An 18,360-nucleotide genomic window follows, 5' to 3' on the forward strand; every position below is an offset into this window, starting at 1 on the left:
GTTTAGAAACCAGAACTAATTAGGAGGCTACCAATATAATTAATTAAATTCTAGCTAGTCACTAATAATGAACTTCTCTCGTACTTGACATGTACCATGCAGCTTGTATGTGATATTTCTTTTGCCAAATGAAATGAGCCATTTTGGTGACATGTCCCCCTCCATTTTTCTTGATCCCACCACATAACTTGAAGAAAAAGGCAAGAAACAAGTACACTTAATTACTGATTCATGTTTGTACTTGACAAACTACATTAATTATTAATTAATTAATACAAAACAGGCCCCTATAAATTCAGACTATTCCTCAATGCTTCCTTGCACCATACAAATCAAAACGATACTACTGCCTCTCTCGATTCTTGATCTTTGTTTTTTTTTTTTGGTTTTTTTTGGGTTCAGTCCGGATTAACTTACATTCTTCAAGGCCAGGCCTCCAATCCAAACAACGTATTCTACCCCATAAAAAAAATGGCACATTTTGGTGCCTCTCCAACCTGTGTCATCATTGGAATACTTTTCTTATCACTAACTGCGGCAGCCCAAGAAGTCGCGTCTGCACCTAAGCCTGCCATGGACGCAGGAAACGGGGACTCAGTCACGTTTTCAGCAGCAGTTTTTTGTCCCCTATTGATGGTGTCCTTGATTGGCGCTCTGTTTCATTGATTTGTAGGGTTTTCTGTGAAGCAAGAAACGTTTTCATACCACGTACTTGGACCTGGTTGAGGCCTTGATCTTATACCATATTGCTGTTCTGGGCTGTTGTTCAGGATTTCTGCTACTATTCTTGCGCTGTAATAATAGAGGAATATTCATATGAGTTGATATTTGGCTTGCGATTTTCTACTATGGATTACAATAACTGATTACACCCATGTATCCTTCTTCTGGAATACAATCCTTTCATTGCTTTCTTTATATTGATGGCTGAGTCTAGTCCGGTCCCATATCATTGAAAACTTCTATTCTTAGTTTTGGAACATGTTCAGCTGTCGTATGCACTTTGATATTTTTTTTCCACCTTTCCTAGTGTAAATTCTGTTTCCATTTTTTTTTCCAAATAAGCAAAAATAATAGATCTGACTGTGTTTGGATATGTCATCAGTTGAAAAAAAAAATGTGTGCTTATATGATATGACAAACACGATCTATGATCGCCGTTCTGTTTTACATACGTCACGTCACAGGAAGTGTTAAATTTCATTTTTTATTGGATTTTTTTTTTTGCCATTTAGCTAACCAAAAAGAGAGGAAAATAGAATTTAATTATAAAGTGAGACATCTTCCTCTTTTTATCTTTTATCACTTGATTCGCTCAGTCGTATTTTATATTTTTATTTTTTATCACTTGATTCGCATAGTCGTATTTTATACGTTTTGCGTGATTTATATAATGATGATCATAGTTAATAACAATCGCTTGGGTTGTAAAAATTTCTTGATGGAGGATTGCAACTTTCATGGTACCAAAGCCCAAACCCAAAATGAAGTTTTCGTGTCGTTTGCCAAACAGACCAGCAATGGGCATGTACTAGTCGAAGACAACAGACTGGTTTCGCTTAATTTGTTTACTTTAACACCCAATTCGTTTTCTTTATTGGGCCTAGTGGTTTATTAATTAGAAAAAGGAAACAAAAATGACCAATCTTGGTTTATAATCACAACTAAATTACGTGAACAATACTAAATCGAAAAATCAAAGTGGGGTGGGTTTCATTAGCGGGCTTAGTAGCAGCCTCCCTGTTTTCCCGTCCCGCGTCTCACATCGATCTGTTGGGGTCTGTGGGTTTAGGATTTAAGTTCCATAGGAGGCTCTAAAAGTTAGCGCCTTTTGGGGTTCTCCTGGAATTAGCTTAGATGTTAAGTTTGCCGATTTCAGTGGAAAGAACAATACTAAATCGAAAAAACACAAAATTTGTACCGTTTACCATGAAAAACTCAGAATTCATTGATTCTCATCCACTGATAAAACTCAAGTAAATGCAGCCTAGGTAAATTTGCTCGTCAATCCACGTAAAATTTGTTCTAAAATATAAGACTCCAACATGATTTTTTTTTTTTTTTGAACTCTTAGGCCCCATTTGGAGCGCCGGAAAATTGAGACATTTTTTGTCAACACATTTTTCTATTACTTTTTTTTCTCATATACATCAAATCGCTACAGTATTTTTTTTCTATAAAAAAATACAATCTAAACGGGCCTTAATTTACAGCCAGACGCCAACTTCTCTAAAGCGAGCTGGTTATTTTCACGTGGTAGTAATTAAATGCGTAATTGGTGATGTAAAGTACTCAAGAAAGAAAGTAGTACTAGATCACTAGTATGAGGTCAAGGTCATGGTCAAGAAACTTGTTATCATTTGGTATGAAGCAGACTAAGAAACCTCCGTACCCCACGGATTTCTTATAATCAACGGCTATAGTTGCCAGCCGCGGTAAAGCTCCTACCGTCCTTGATTGAAGCAATTAAAGATCCCCACTTCATTGAAATGTCAACCATTTGCACTGCCAACTGATGTCACAAATGTTGGACCATGCAACATTCGGATGAAATTATTGTACAGTTATTCGATTGTAATACTTTTTTTTTTCAGTATAATGTACATCTATATAATTTTATTGGTCCTTTCGAGGACATCCGATATATAATTTTATTGTGCTTATAAATTTTATTCATGTACACTGACTTAGAACGCGTTTGGATTGTTATTTTTGAAATTTTTGTAAAAAAAAAAATATTGTAACGATTTGATGTATACGAAATAAAAAGATGATTAAAAAAATATGTTAACGAAAAATATAAAAAATTATAATCCAAACAAGACCTTAATATATAAATACCGCTGCGCCTCACGTGTACCAAATTGTTAAAAACACTTACATAATTGTCAAAAGTTAGACAGGTTAAAATCGGAAAATTAATTAAACGCAATAGACATTTATCTATGTGATTGGCTTTGATTTAAATCATCATTTGTATATGACTAATGATCGTCTATGAGGTCCACATATTAACGATCTAGGTCCCCAAGATGGATTTTCATATCCCTCAACAAAAAAAAAAAAAAAAAAAAAGGCATGGATTTTCATAAGGATATCGGCTCACACACACTCATATTTATTTATTTTCTTGAATTTAGACATTTTTCCAATTTAATTTTACTTTTTAGAACACGTAACACATGAGTTTCACTTAACCACTGACCACCGCTGCTGTGCTGCGTATTTCTTCTTGCAACTCCTCTTTTTTTTTTTTTTATTATATAAATTCTATTGCAGGCATAACTCATAAGTAAAGATACTCGACAAATTCCATTTTTGTCTTCGAATCGGGGGTTACCATCAATAAGTATTCCATTTTTCACACGGAATGCCAAATGGATGCAAAAATGCACAGAGAGAAATAAACAATATGAAAAATGTAAAGAGTGAATGGATAGATATTTGTCAGAGGAGTAGTTTAACGGTAAAGCGGGTTTTTGAATTGAATGAGATCATCATATTTTCGTAGACTTGAATCTCCCTGTCTAATTTGGGTGCGTCGCACGGGATCGTGGCGTATCCCTCGGTTTGAGGTGTCGACTCGGATTCTAAGTGACTCGAGTCGAAGTATGTTTCGAGTTATTTAAATAAAAAAAAAAAAAGAGAAGAAGAAGAATGAACAAATATTCGAGTAGGTCACAGGCCCATCGATAAGGTCTTAATCAACATTTTCGTTCTGTTTTCCTGAGGGGATACGTCAAGATGTCGACTCTCTATCCGTGTACACGGATGGTTCTTGATTATGAATGTGACAAGTGGAAGATAGCAGAGCCACCAATTGACAGCGTTGTCCCATTTAGTTGCCTACATGATTTCCATAGAAAAAACTGCATCTTCTTCAGTTTTAATTTCACCAAAGTCCTCAAAAACGGCTGGCTGGCTGGCTGCAATAATATCCTAACTAAACACCTTGTTTGCTGGAAATTTGAATGTTAGCCCTACTTCTTTCTGTTCTTTTGTTCAAATTGAGGAAAACATGCCTTGTGTTCTCCGCAACATGCCTTGAACCACAAATTTGAACCATACTTGAGGATTTAAATAATTGCTTCTTTTTTATTTTTCTTTCAATTTATCTAATTTTTAATATTCATTTTTAAGATTTAAAATAATTATTGATTCAAAACTATTTATGGAAGCAAAGATATGATTTTTATAAAATAATAAGCAAAAACTTTTTTTCCATTTTTTTGGATTACTTGAAGGTTAATAAATAAAAATATGTTCTTTTTTTAATGCAATATGGCCTCAAAAAGGGCATTTTCGACATTAAGGGGGTTTTTGTTAAATGTTTGATCATTCAACGGGTGAGACCGTTATTTGGACAAATTACAGGGATTGATTGATAATATGATCAAACCTCAGGGGTAATAAATGTAATTAACCCTAAATTAAACTAACATGCAAGTCTTTTACAATCATTTGAGCAAGTTTTTACTTTGTATAAAGAATTGACCTGCTTTTCGAGTCAATTCCCCGTCTTGTCGCATTAAGTTGGTTTACATCTTTTTCAAGTGAAGAAAAACATTTTTAAGTATTTTATTGCTCCAAGTCTTCAAAACCGGCTGGCAGAAATGGATGCTTCAACTTCATAGCTTTGTCTTCTTTCTTGACTACTTTCCTTCTTGTCCTTGCACTATATGAGGAATGTAGTAGGAGAGAGTTAACTTGTCTAAAAGATTGTGGAACCACTTGTCGAACTTGTTCCATACGACAAAATTTTTATTCATATGAGAGGATGTAGTGATACTTTGCTTTGTCTTCGACACTTGGAAATTTACTTGTGCCTATAATAATCAACACGACACTTGGTTGTTGCGCTTCACCAAAGCTTTACTCATCTAAACTAATTCCACTGGCGACATTTGGAGGGTTTGGAGAGAAACTATAAAGTCACGTTTGAATATTTTTGATAAGTACCGATGAATTGAATTGGTCTGAGCTCTGAGTGAGTGTCTAATTTGTGCTTGCAAAAACACAAAACAAGAGAAAAGTTTCATGCCAATGTACGTTAGCTCAATTGATATGAAAAGAATAACGAAGGTCAAGTATTTGAACTAAAGTTACTTTTTAAAGATTGCCTCCAAATACATGATATAACATGTAAACACTTGCATGGGCTATACCCATGATCCTAAAAGCTGCCGAAAGAAAGGAACTCTTCCACTTTGGAAAAACTCTCGTAATTACTCTTTTCGATTATAATTGACGGAATCAAGTTTAAATAATAAAATAAGTTATAGTTTTGGATCCTCAGTTACACATTTTCATATTACGTTATATTAAAAACTAATAAATGTTATACTAAGACATATTCTAAAGTCTCAATTAATATACATTATTGCAAGAGATACGTGACAATCAAACAGATAGCGTAACAAGAGTGTAATAGGAAAAGTGCTGCTTTGCTTGGACTGTGATTTTTTCGTAGAAAAATTTTTTACTTTTTTTGAAAATATATTTTTAATTACTTTTTTATTGCACATACATAAAATTGTTAAAAAACTTCTAAAAATAGCAATACAAATGAGACGTAAGTATTACGGACCATCAAAATGTTCGTTTGTTTGTTTGTCTTGGAGCGTTCAGCAGACACGTGAAATGTCCCAAGAAGAAGTAGTGGTTTTTGTGACATGGGGCAGCGATGAAGATACGGAAGGAGGCCAGCTTCCACACAACGCCGTTCACCGACAAATGCAACAAACAATAATCGGTTCTCCCGTTTTCACATTAGAATTTTGAGCTGTCTGTTCGGCGACCCCATTAATCTTCTGTGGCCAGCATGCAATAGCCCAAAAGCCGAAACCAGTAATTGACAATTTCGCCCCCAAGGACCCCCGCCCAAAAATCAAAAATAAATACACCACTCTTCTACCGTCAGAATCCTCCTCACAAAGTCACACACAACATAATCAATACTACCAGTAATTTGTGAGCTCTAAAATTTGCTCACAGCTAAAATAACAATAAATATTTCCTGCTTCCAAGATGGCCCAAGTTAGCATTGCCAAGACATTTTTGGTGGCCATGGTTTTGGCAATATTCTCCACAGCCTCAGCCCAAGAGTCTCTGTCACCGGCACCGGCGCCAAACACCGGAGCAGCCTTCTCCTTGCCGGTTGCAACCACCATGGTCGTTGCCTCCATCATTCTCTCCCTTTCTGCTGCTCTCTCGAGGCACTGAATTTTTCTTTTCTTTTTTTTTTTTTTTTTATTGTTGGTGTGGGCTGGGGGGTGGAGTTTTGCTGTTATATGGTTGTAGCGATTGATGAGTTCATTCTTTTGGCCCTTTGTCGGATTTAATAAATAAAGGAGTTCTTTTTTGTGTGCGTGATGATTTGCTTGAGTTGGGATTATGAATCTGGTTAGTGTTGTACTTCAATGAACCAAAAAGAAAATACAGCTAATATCACATTCTAATGCTGTGGAATGCATGAAATTTCATCTCATGTGTTTATTTTTTTTGTTATACTTTTAATCGACTCACAGACCATGAAATCAGAACCTTCTACTTAAAAAAAAAGGGGGGGGGGGGTGGGAAAGCATCAAAAAGCGAAACGAAGTTTGTAGTGGGAATGTTTTAATTAAGTGTCACTTTTTGCTTGCGCCTCCAAGTTTTGATGGTCTCTGCTCGCTGTCAAAAAGATCAATTTGATGTATAGTTTGTTGGTAATGCATCAATCAATCAAGAAAAGTTCTTCCTCTCCCTCTTTTCCTTTTTTTTTTTTTTTGGCCCTAGCTGTAGCAAAGAATGAAAAGCCTTTTTTTTTTTTTTGAGCTACATATGTAAACCCCATAATCCTTGCATCTCACACCAAAAGAGTATTTGCAGCCCACTTTTCCATTTTCCTTTACACACATATAATTCTAACTTCTTCAAATATTAGACTCCACCGCAATATGTTAGCAAGCTACAGTAGTATATATTAAAGATGCAAAAGCTGAACCAAATGACGTTAACATCCTTCCTACTAATTTGGGTTTGAATCTCTTTTGGTACATCTGCCCGTCACACCGAGTTTATCTAATGTATCTTATCTCTCCGTGTGATTGGCGGATTATTATATGAAACGGAATTTATCTAATGCGTACTCTCAAGTAACGGCTGTTGATTCCCTTATTTTAAAAAAAAATGACATTTACATTTATGCATTTCAAAGGTCCACTTTTACTATCCAAGTTTATATACATGAACAAAACCACAAGTGACAAGACTAAGTCGACTGCCAAGTTAAATGACATTTTAATGTAACTTTTCTTTGTAAAGCACTACGCTTTGTTTGGTTTTTTCCATAGACAGAAACAGCGCACGCACACTTAATTTAACACAACGCAGAGGTAACACCGAACACATCGGCACAAACGAACAATCTAAGGTGGGATCCACGAGGAACATCCATCCAGTCAATTGGTGACAGGAGGATGCCCCCATGGACCTTAAATCCAGGATAAAGACCCCACGATCTTTCGATGTGGGATAGAAAATTCTCCCATCCCCCCCACGCGAGCCTCACTAGTAATGGTTTGTTTTTTCTATAGACAGAAACTACGCTCTGTTTGGTGACCGCCTTTTTTCCGTCCCCTCCTTTTCTATTTGGGATAATTTCAGAAACCTCCCCTGAGGTTTCTTACAGTCTCAATGAGCTCCCCTGAAGTTTCGAAAATCCCATCTACCTCCCCTAAAACTAAGTAGATAGTATCAGATTCAACCCAATTGAGGTTGATAATGAATATAAAATATGTATCAGGAGAGAGAAAATAAAGAAATTCCACCTCTGCCCTCAAGATTGTCATTAGTAAGGATGTTTATGTTGAATAGTACAAGAGCAGATGGCTGTCATCAAAATTTGAGGGGGTGTATGTGAAACTTTGGATTAAGGCAAGGATGGCTACAAGAAATTTTTGTCTGCTTCATGCCAACGGCTCTTTGTGCTGTTGTTTGTAACGGTAAAAAGTAGAGCAGTCTTGCTTTGGAACTTTATATAATTGCCTACTGGAGTTGCAACAGAAAGCATTTGGCTAGAAGCTAGTTTGTGGCTGAGGTTTCTGCAAAAGTGTTCATACAAGTATAAGCTGAACTAGCTACAAATAGATGCAAATGGCTTCTTCAAGCCTGATAGATTCATCATGGAATTCTCCAACTTTATTTTCAATAAGAAACAGATATTGCCATTGTCATAGGAAAGCAAGCATTAAAATTTCTGAGAGCAAGAGGAATCCAAACAAGCTTTATTTCTGCTGCTCAAATTGCAAATTCTTTCAGTGGTTCGAAGGGCCTGAAGATGGTGAAGTGAGCAGCCAAAGAACAGATCAACGTTCAAGCATGCAAAAGGAGAATCAAGTGCAGTTTGCCAAAGTAGAGCAGTCGAACTCCATAGTGAAATGGCTGCTTATAACGAACCTCTTATTCATAACTATTTACGTTTTTATGTTGATATTCTTTCAGTGGTTTGTAGGGTCTGCAGATGGTGAAGTGAGCAGTCAAAGAGTAGAAAGACATTCAATCATGCAAATAGAAGATCAAGTGCAGATTGGCAACGTTGTCCAGTCCAACTCCATAGTGATGGCATTGCTTATAATGAACCTTGTATTTTTAGCTATTTATGTGTTTATGTTGATTGTAAAAGAGGTTAAATGAGTACTGGTTTATAATAGTAAAGAACCAAATTCTGCATATAAGCTTCCAATTTTGCTTATTGAATACCACAAGCATTGATTACACAATAACCAAATCTAAAAGTAATACTGCAAATGAAACTTCAGTTTCTGTTGAGAAACCATTTCATTCTACTTAGTTGCTGCGATACAAAAGCTTTGAGGTATGTGGAATTTATATGTACAACAGCCAAATGGCATCTTTTGGTATCCAGTTTCATACAAAAAGATACATTTCTCCAAAAGATCAGTTATCAAATTTTCAAATACCAAACTGAGATCACCAAAAGATCAGATATCACATGTCTCCAACGTTAATACCACATGATCAGATATTCATGTCCTCTGACATGCAAATAACAAAAGACTCTTAATCAGATACTACTAAAAGGTGAAGCTGCTACTGACATTGTGAGAATCATGAGAAGCTGAAGCATTGATGTTGACAACTGTTTGTTCTTGAGCACTTCCACTGAGATGTAGTGCAGCAGTATGTTGAACTGCAATTGGCTGAGGTGCTGCTGATGAAGTTTTCCTTTTGGGGTTATATGTAGCAGATGGTGCAGATTTGTTTGAAGGCCGCCCTCTCTGAAATTTTGGTACATGGGAGTATTAATATACAGGCATGTAAATTAGCCAAATTAGTGGAGACATGATGTAAAAGGGATTAAGGAACAAATACCTTTCTCTTAGTAGCATTGGTTGCTGTTTGCAAATTTAAGTCAGCATTCAGTGCAGGTGTTTGAGTTGATGGACTTATGTTACTGCCTTGACTAGAAACCACAATAGGCACATTGCCATCAGCATGATCCTGCAGAAATCACCTATGCATTAGCAAATTTGGAGCCTGTCATCACAGGAAAAGTCTGCAAGTGAATCTAAAAGAATTGTAACCCATAGAACAGATCCTGCAAGCCCTGTATTTGCAATTCCCCTTCCTGGCTTTCCTCTAGCAAATTGAGTAACCTGACATGAAAATTGATAACAAATTACAAGCTCGCTTAGCAATTGAATGCTGTCAATTAAATCACAATACTGAACCTTGTTCGTGCCACTGCTGCTTGTGCTCTTTTGTCTCACAGGTGCTCTTTGACAGGTTCTAGTGTTATGGCCAAAAGCTTTGCAGTTTCCACATCTCATAGTGGTTGACCTTTTTGCAACAGATTGGCCTGGCTCATCAGGCCCTCTCCTTCTATTAACTCTTGGACGACCTGGAGCTCTTCTCAATGGTGGTGGAAGGACAGTTTTTGGTGTGACATCAATTAATGGAGGCCATCTCTTCTCATGAGGAATTGGATGTATCATGCCACTGTATGTCTTCAAATACATTTCTGTTGAAAAGCAAGGATCACAGTATGTCTCCAATTTATGTCTTTTGTATATAATTCCAAGTGCTGCATGCTTGCATGGGAGTCCAGACAATTGGAAAGCTCCACAGTCACATGTCTTCTGGTTCAAACTCACTATAAATGCTCTGTCACCATCAGTAACTTCAAACAAATCCTCACTTGCCATCTGCAATGAACATCTCCTAGAATGTATTGCAATTTCTTTGAGCTTTTCTGTGATGTTTTTTGGGATAGCAGACGTCCATGTGCAAGCCTTGTGGTACCTTTTGTGCAATTTCTTCATAAATTTTTTCCTCAAACCTTCAACAAGTGTCAATATTGGTTGGCCCCTTAAGTCTCCAATCCATGCATTGAAGGATTCTGTGAAGTTGTTTGTGACATGGTCACATTTCAATTCTGTTGAGAATGCATGCCTAGCCCAAGCAGAAACTGGAATCTTGGATAAGTACCTCCATGCTTCTATATTCATGTCCTTAATTCTCTGCATTGCTTCATTAAATCCAATTGCATCATAACTCTTAGCAGCTTGCCAAAAGAAGTTGGTCAGCAACATTCCAGGAAACTGAGACTTGAAGTTACTGCAAATATGTCTGCAACAATATCTTCCAATTGCAGATGGCAGTAGCTGTTCATATGCAAGGTTCAACCCCTACAATAAAAGCAAAACCAGTCAGCAGAAAGAACCAGATTTACACAACAGGTTGTCCAAATTTTAACAAGTTCAGTGTTCCAGTAATACCTTTTGTCTATCACTCATTACAGTTAAGGGAGAATTGTTATGGAATGGTCCAAAGAATTCTTCAAACAAATAAAAGAACCAACTCCAAGTCTCTTTGTTTTCGACCTCAGCAATAGCAAATGCAATGGGAAATATGCTGTTATTAGCATCCAATGCAACAGCAGTCAGCAATACTCCACCAAAACTACCTTTCAAATGACATCCATCAAATCCAACAAATGATCTACAACCAGCTAAAAATCCATCTTTCTGTCCTTTAAAACTAATAAAAAGTCTCAGGAACCTTGGTTCAACTAGTAGATTTGGTCTATCATAATGAATCTTACAAACACTACCAGAATTATGTTGCCTTAGAAGCACAGCATACTTTGGCAGTTTACTATATGATTCAGAATGGGTGCCTTCAATCTCTTCTCTTGTTTTTTGTTTAGCTCTATAAACTTGTTATTTGCTAGGATGCACACCATATTTTAGCATCTCAGCTTCAATGCCCTTTCTTGACAGGTGAGGATGGATTCTCATCACAGCTATCAGTTTTTTGGCCATCCAATCAGAGGTGGCCTCACGATTTTTGTTATCCATCACACATGTGTGTTCAGGTGTGTATGATTTAATCATAAATGTTACTGAATCAGTTACAGGGGACGCATGAATCCTCCAACTACATCCATCAACATCACAGATTGCAGTACACCTAGTTTTCTCATTCTTCAGCCTTTTGATGGGAAATCCTTTTTGGATCGCATAATCCTTCAGTGCTGCTCTAAAGGCATCAACATTAGTGAATAGCTGTCCCTTCTTGAATTCTATGTCCTCTCTTGGATTGTATGTCCACATCTTGTTTCTTAACACTTCTCTTAAAGGGTCAATTTCTTGTTCAGATTCAGAATCTGGTACAATTTCACCAATTTCATTATCATAAACCTCTGGAAAATCTTCATCACTGCTATTGGTATCGGACAGTGCCATTAGCTCATCACCTATATCATCTTCATTATCATCATCAAATCCTTGCTTCCATGACTCATCAGAGCTAGATTCACCCCCATACCCCTCATCCTGACTGTCAATAACATGAACATTCTGCTCATCATCAGCCAAGACAAAATGTTTGTTCTGAATTTCTATGTGTTGAGGTTGTTCAGCTGGGATAATGTCCATGTTGAACACCTCTATGTTTATGACAAGTTGACCTTCATACATGCAGAACATATCATGGACAGCTTCATCATCATTCACATCAATGTAACCTTCTGTTCCAGGTATTGCACATCTCATATGTACAAGAAGATTAACATTTCCAGGCATTTCATGTAATACCTTCTCAGAGACATCATTCAGCAGATTAATGAATGAGTAATTTTGAGGATTTATATTAGGAATTCGAACTTTTGTCCCTCCACAATGGAGTACAATGTCATGAACATCACCAGTCACCATCCTACAAGATCAGATATCACCATTTATGAACTTTAATAACTACAAACATATAATACTAGCTCAGAGTAACTCCTCTGACCTCATGCAAACCACTTTGTATGATTCGTATAAACAGCACCATCACATATGCATGAGTACACATTCTAGTTTATAACTATTATAACCAAAAACAATGCAAAAAATTGTCAGGCGATCATAGTAATAGCACAAGCTGACACGCAAAGCTAATGTAGGAAAATAAGAAGACATGCTCAGTTTCCACACGATCAGTAACCTCTTATTCAGCCATAAGCTACGTAGTATCTAACCTTGTTTTGCTTCAGATGCTCTCAAAACAGCAATACTTCACCCTTTCCAGCAATAATTCACCTCAATTTCTTGAACTCAATTTCTTGAACTCTCCCGCTTGTCCTGGAGCTCTCAAATGCTCTTCTCATTCTCAGTATGGTTGATGAAGGTCTATTCCTCACCCAAATAAACGATCAGTTAGCTCTTATTGTCACATCGCCAACCAAATAGGCGCCCATTTTTGGCGCCTTTTCTCTTAACCGAAATTAGCAATTCATTTAGCATCCAAATTCTAGTTAAGTTAGTTAATCATATGTATTGATAATTTCACTAATTATTTCATCTCATTATCAGAATATATTACTTCAATAGCAGGGATATTTCTGTCAATTCAACATCCATGACATCATATTTGGGGCCCAATAATCTGACAGGGGAGGTAGATGGGATTTTCGAAACTTCAGGGGAGCTCATTGAGACTGTCAGAAACCTCAGGGAAGGTTTCTGAAATTATCCCTTTCTATTTCGAACTTTTTAGTTGCACCTCAGTTGGAGTACAAATATGTACGTTTTGACAACGAGTGCACCTACAGTACTCAAAATTTGAATTTGTTTCAAAGTGCTAAAGTGCAAACGACCGTTTACAACGGAACACTTAACTGAAAAAAAGAAGTCTTTTATTTGACAGTAAGGAAAAAAAATAAAAGAAAGTGAATTTCCTGTTTTAGTTGTTTGAATAGCGAAACACATTTCAATTTTATGTGTCACTCTAAATCCATACCACCAATTTTGTGAATCATTTAGAAAGGTTTCTCAGTTATTTATACCAACATAAATAAAAGGATTTACGCTTAACCGTTAAATTCAGAATTCGAACTCTAAACCTGATAGTAGAAAGAAATGTTAAGAGCTCTCCTTTGATCACTGGATTTTAAAAATATAACTTAATTTGCAATTTCATTTTGATAAATTGGAATCATTTCACATTAACATAACCACTTTTAAAATAAAACGGAATTCACTTGTCCGGAAATCTCCGTGCAATGAACATAGCTAGTCAGTCTGAGTCACATTCATATGATTCGTGCCAGCCATGTTTATTCATTTTTAAACTTGATTTATTTGACATGAATAATCAGCATTTGGAGGGTAATCATTATTGTTCTTTCATTACTTTAATGAAATTATTTCAACCACCAATAATAAATAGTTAATTACTAGGTAGTACTATCTATTTTTCCAACATATTGCAGCGACATTTTCCCATTCCTAAATCCAAAGAAGCAAGGAAAATGTCTTATTTACACTCCTATTTTAATTAATCACACTTTTACTATCATTTCAATCATATAATTTTTTTTATTAAATTATACGATAAAACAAATAAATGTGTGCCTAACAAAAAAAAAATTCAAGTGTAAATAGTAATAATATTTTCTAAAAGCAAAAGAAAAATCGACATACCAAAGAAGAAAAGAGTCCACCTCAATGAATTCACAGAAATCAACGCGTCAAACTCCCATAGGACTCCTTCTGACCACAATTCTCTCTCTTTCTCAAAAGCCTCACCCGACCGTCACGCCAGCTACTTCAACATCACCCACGTTCTCACCAAGCCCAGCTGTCCCTTCCCTGCCCACCTATAAATATCCCCCGCCCGTCACTTCGCTTTCCTCCGCCCCCAAAGGAAAACCCTTCTCCTTGAGCTTGAAGAAGAAAACTCGAATCAGCAGCACACAACTTTTTGGTAACAACCAAATGGCGGAAGTTAGCATTGCGAAGGCTTTGGTGATGATGGTGGTCGTTTTGATGGCCGTCGTGGCAGCAGCATCAGCACAGGAGTCTCCCTCGCCGTCGCCTGATGCCGGAGCAGGGTTTTCTTTGCCGGTTTCCGGTGCTATGGTTGCGGTCTCTCTGGTGCTCTCCTCCGTCGCCTTGTTGAGGCATTATTGAGTTGATCTTCTTATTATTTATGTATTATTATTTGCATCCATTCCCCATGCTTGCGCTGGGGAATTATTAGAGGGGAATTTGTTCTGTTTTGTAATTTTTTGGAGTGATTATTTGTGAGTGTGGTTTGGTGGTCCCATTGGATTGTTTTTCCATCAGAATATAATAAAATTCTTTTACTGCTTTACTTTTAGTGTAATGGTTTAATTTGCCAAATTAAGTTTAAATCTTTTGAGTCATGGCCAAAAAATAAAAAAAAAAAAGGGAAAAGTTAAATAGCAAAAATAGGACACTGTAAATTCGTGGCTTTGGTTGTTCAATAAAGTATTCAATGCTCGTTAGCTAATTCATTGGTTGTTTAATAAAGTGTTCAACCTTCGTAGTAGTTCTTTACCTAATTTCATCTGGGAAGATTTTTTTTTTTTTTCAGTCCATAATTTGTTCATCGCAATAGCGACGACAATCTACGAGTTAAAGAGAAAAGTGTTGGATTGCGTGGTAAGACATGTGAATGAGGTCATTGAGATCTAGCTAAGAAGGGTTGAAAAAAAGCCCTTAGTTGGATTACATGGGAAAGAAATTTCTCAATTTCTGTGGAAATATGATCAACACCCTATAAACTTAAGATTCACCCCAGAACACATCTATTATCATGTATGATGATGCCCCATGTCTTCAATCTAGCAAGTTAAAGAGGCAAATCTAGGAAAACACGCCTTTGAATTTAGACTAAGGTCGCATTTGATAAAAGTGAAATTTGAAATTTGAATTCATTAAATTATTGAATTGTTAAGTATTAAATTTAATGCATTTAAATGTATATCACAAGTTTGGCTTATCACTTAATTTGGTTTAGTGAATAGTTTATCACTTAATTTTGAGAGTAAGTTTGGTTTAGAAAATTCAGTGCTGTTCAATTAATTCAAATGTTCAGTTTTTTATTATGAAACGATTTGAATATATTAAGATCTAAATCTATTAAATTTAATGTTGAACTGAGTTATCAAACAGGATCTAAGCCAAGCAGATTGTTTTAAGTGTATAATTAGCAGGTTAATGAGCACATGACCATTTCTGGCCATATTGCGTAGAAAAGTATCTCAAGTAGCTATAATTTGGCCCACAAATTTCTTCTCTTGCCTTGGGCCATCTCCAAATGTACGTGCATTCTTGTTAGAAGCTGCTTAGGCCAGTAGAGAACTGCCAAATTAAGCATAGACTTCATAGGGTTGATTTATTTATTTGGGTCAAACGGACTATAGAGGATTGATAGGTCTCTAATTAACACCCTAAACCCCAAAGGAATGCCATAGGTCATACATACATCACATATTGACAACGTTACCATGGCCAATGGCAGATTAATCCAGAATCAAGGGTGTAGAATTCAATAATCTCATTTGAACTCACAAATAAAAATCATGTTTAACTAACAACTTTTAGTTAGAAAAAAAAAAAGAAAAATGCCAAAAGAGGCATGGTTTAGAAAATTATGGTAAGCACTAAGACTTTTCCATCTTTCCCATCGTATGCTTTAAGCAAGCATAAAAAACATCTTAAAAGATTTGAATTGCGAAGGAGCTTGAGGGCAATTGTAGGCACATATTAAAAGTTTGAAATAAGGGATAATTGCAGAAACCTCTCTTGAGGTTTCTGACATTTGCACTGACCTCCCTTGTAATTTAAAAAATTACACTGACCTCCCCTGATGTTACTAATCATTTGCAAATTTAGTCCAAACGATTAAAATATTATTTTAGAGAGTGAAATTAGAATTTTGTACTAGATTTGTCCTTTGTGCTACATATCCAATGAATGACAAAGTACTATAAATCAATTAACAATTAATAAATTTTAAGGAATATAATTTATGGACAAACACACATTACTCATTTAAAGTACCAGCTCTTTACGAGTATTTTACTTTCAAATATTTAATTTATGATAAATATATCAATATTTGTAAGTAAAATTCAAAAATTATTATAGTAATATTCTTACAAAAAGGAAATCGATAGGTTATTTATTTAATATAAATTAAATATTTTTAAAAAAAAATAAATGGCCCATAAAGTATTAATTTTTATGACTTTCATCCATTATACGAGTAAAGTATTCGCTCTTTATGTGCATTTTATTCTGAATCATTAAATTTATGTTAAATACATAAATGTGTGTAACTAAAATTGAAAAAGTGTTATATTAATATTTTTAGGGAAGAGAGATTGGTAAGTTTTGTATTTAAAAAAATTAAATATTTGAAAGTAAATACAAATCTGTATTTGAGCGCAAATATTTGTATTAAATTAAATGTTTGAAAGTAAAATACCCTTAAAGAACCGGTACTTTAAATAGTTACTGGCTCTTTATAGACAAACACGCATTACTCATATAAAGTACCGTCTTTTTACGGATATTTTACTGTCAAACATTTAATTTATGATAAATATATCAATGTTTGTTAGTAAAATTCAAAAAATGTTACAGTAATATTTTTGCAAAAAGGAAATCGGTAGGTTATTTATTTAATATAAATTAAATATTTTTTTAAAAATGACCCATAAAGTATTAATTCTTTATGGCTTTCATCCATTACATGAGTAAAGTATTGACTCTTTATGGGTATTTTATTCTGAATCATTTAATTTATGTTAAATACATAAATGTTTGTAATTAAAATTGAAAAAGTGTTATATTAATATTTTTACGGAAGAGAGATTGGTAGTTTTTGTATTTAACAAAAATTAAATATTTGAAAGTAAATACAAATATGTATTTGAGCGTAAATATTTGTATTAAATTAAATGTTTGAAAGTAAAATACCCATAAAGAGCCGGTACTTTAAATAGGTAATGCATATTTGTCTATAAACTATACTCCTTAAAGTTTATTAATTGTTAACTGATTTGTAGTATTTTGTCATTCATTGGACATGTAGTACAAATGACAAATTTGGTAAAAAAAAATTCTAATTTCACTCTCTAAAACAATATTTTAATTGTTTGGATTGAATTTGCAAAGGATTAGTAACCTCAGGGGAGGCCAATGTAATTTTTTAAACCATATGGGAGGTCAATGCAAATGTCAGAAACCTCAAGGGAGGTTTCTGCAATTATCCCTTGAAATAATTAAGAGAAGACATGTAACGTGGAGGCTACTGATGTACTTTCCGGATACCCACCTTTTGGTCAATTCAAAAGTACGGTAGGTATGAAATGTACATCAACGTAAGTAATTCAATCGTGGTTTCGTGAAATTGTTACTAAGTTTGCCTTGTTTGGAAAGAGAATTTCTACCAAAATTTTTTTTTATATTTTTATGAACACATATTTTAATTATTTTTTTATCTTATATATATCAAATTGTTACAATACATTTTCTATAAAAATTTTTAAAACTTACAAAGATGACCATTTCTCATATGAAAATGACATTACTAGAAAAACGTCCAAAGTTCCATTAAAAAAAAGGAGAAAATCCAAATCGAGCATTAATCATTTTGGGTACGATAAAATTTTGAATTACCAGCAAGTTGTGGCTTTATTGGAGAACTGGAACAAATAATATTTCGCTCATCATAAACACATTTCTCAACCCACCTTTTTATATTCCCAATTATCTTTTTATCTCACATATATCATATCACAAAAAATATTACAGTAATTATTCCAAATAATATTTCAAATAATACTCTATCCAAACAGACCCCAAGATTGTCCAGGCACCATGTGGGGTCAAATATTAAGAGGTGCATCTTAGAGAAAATCCTATTCAAATATAAACAATTGAGCTTAGCTCATGGAAAAAAAAAAAAAAAACAAAGTTGATCATGTTTAAATAAATTAAAAAAAAATCCAACTCAATCCCAACCAATTCTTACAACTTTATAAAATCCAAGCTG

The 18,360-nt window shown here is 35.0% G+C and overlaps 1 protein-coding gene across 1 annotated transcript; it reads right to left on the reverse strand.

Annotated features, from left to right (window-relative positions):
• Positions 1–8,951: 8,951 nt before the first annotated feature.
• Positions 8,952–10,646, reverse strand: LOC113692247 (uncharacterized). Its single transcript, XM_027210636.2, has 4 exons — positions 9,735–10,646; positions 9,588–9,659; positions 9,376–9,504; positions 8,952–9,281 (listed from the first exon to the last, which is right to left on the reverse strand). The coding sequence occupies exons 1-4, from the start codon at positions 10,593–10,595 to the stop codon at positions 9,078–9,080; spliced, it is 1,266 nt and encodes a 421-aa protein (XP_027066437.2). The 5' UTR covers positions 10,596–10,646; the 3' UTR covers positions 8,952–9,077.
• Positions 10,647–18,360: the final 7,714 nt, after the last annotated feature.

Source organism: Coffea arabica, chromosome 6c (genome assembly GCF_036785885.1).
Source record: "Coffea arabica cultivar ET-39 chromosome 6c, Coffea Arabica ET-39 HiFi, whole genome shotgun sequence".
Classification (NCBI taxonomy): Eukaryota; Viridiplantae; Streptophyta; class Magnoliopsida; order Gentianales; family Rubiaceae; genus Coffea; species Coffea arabica.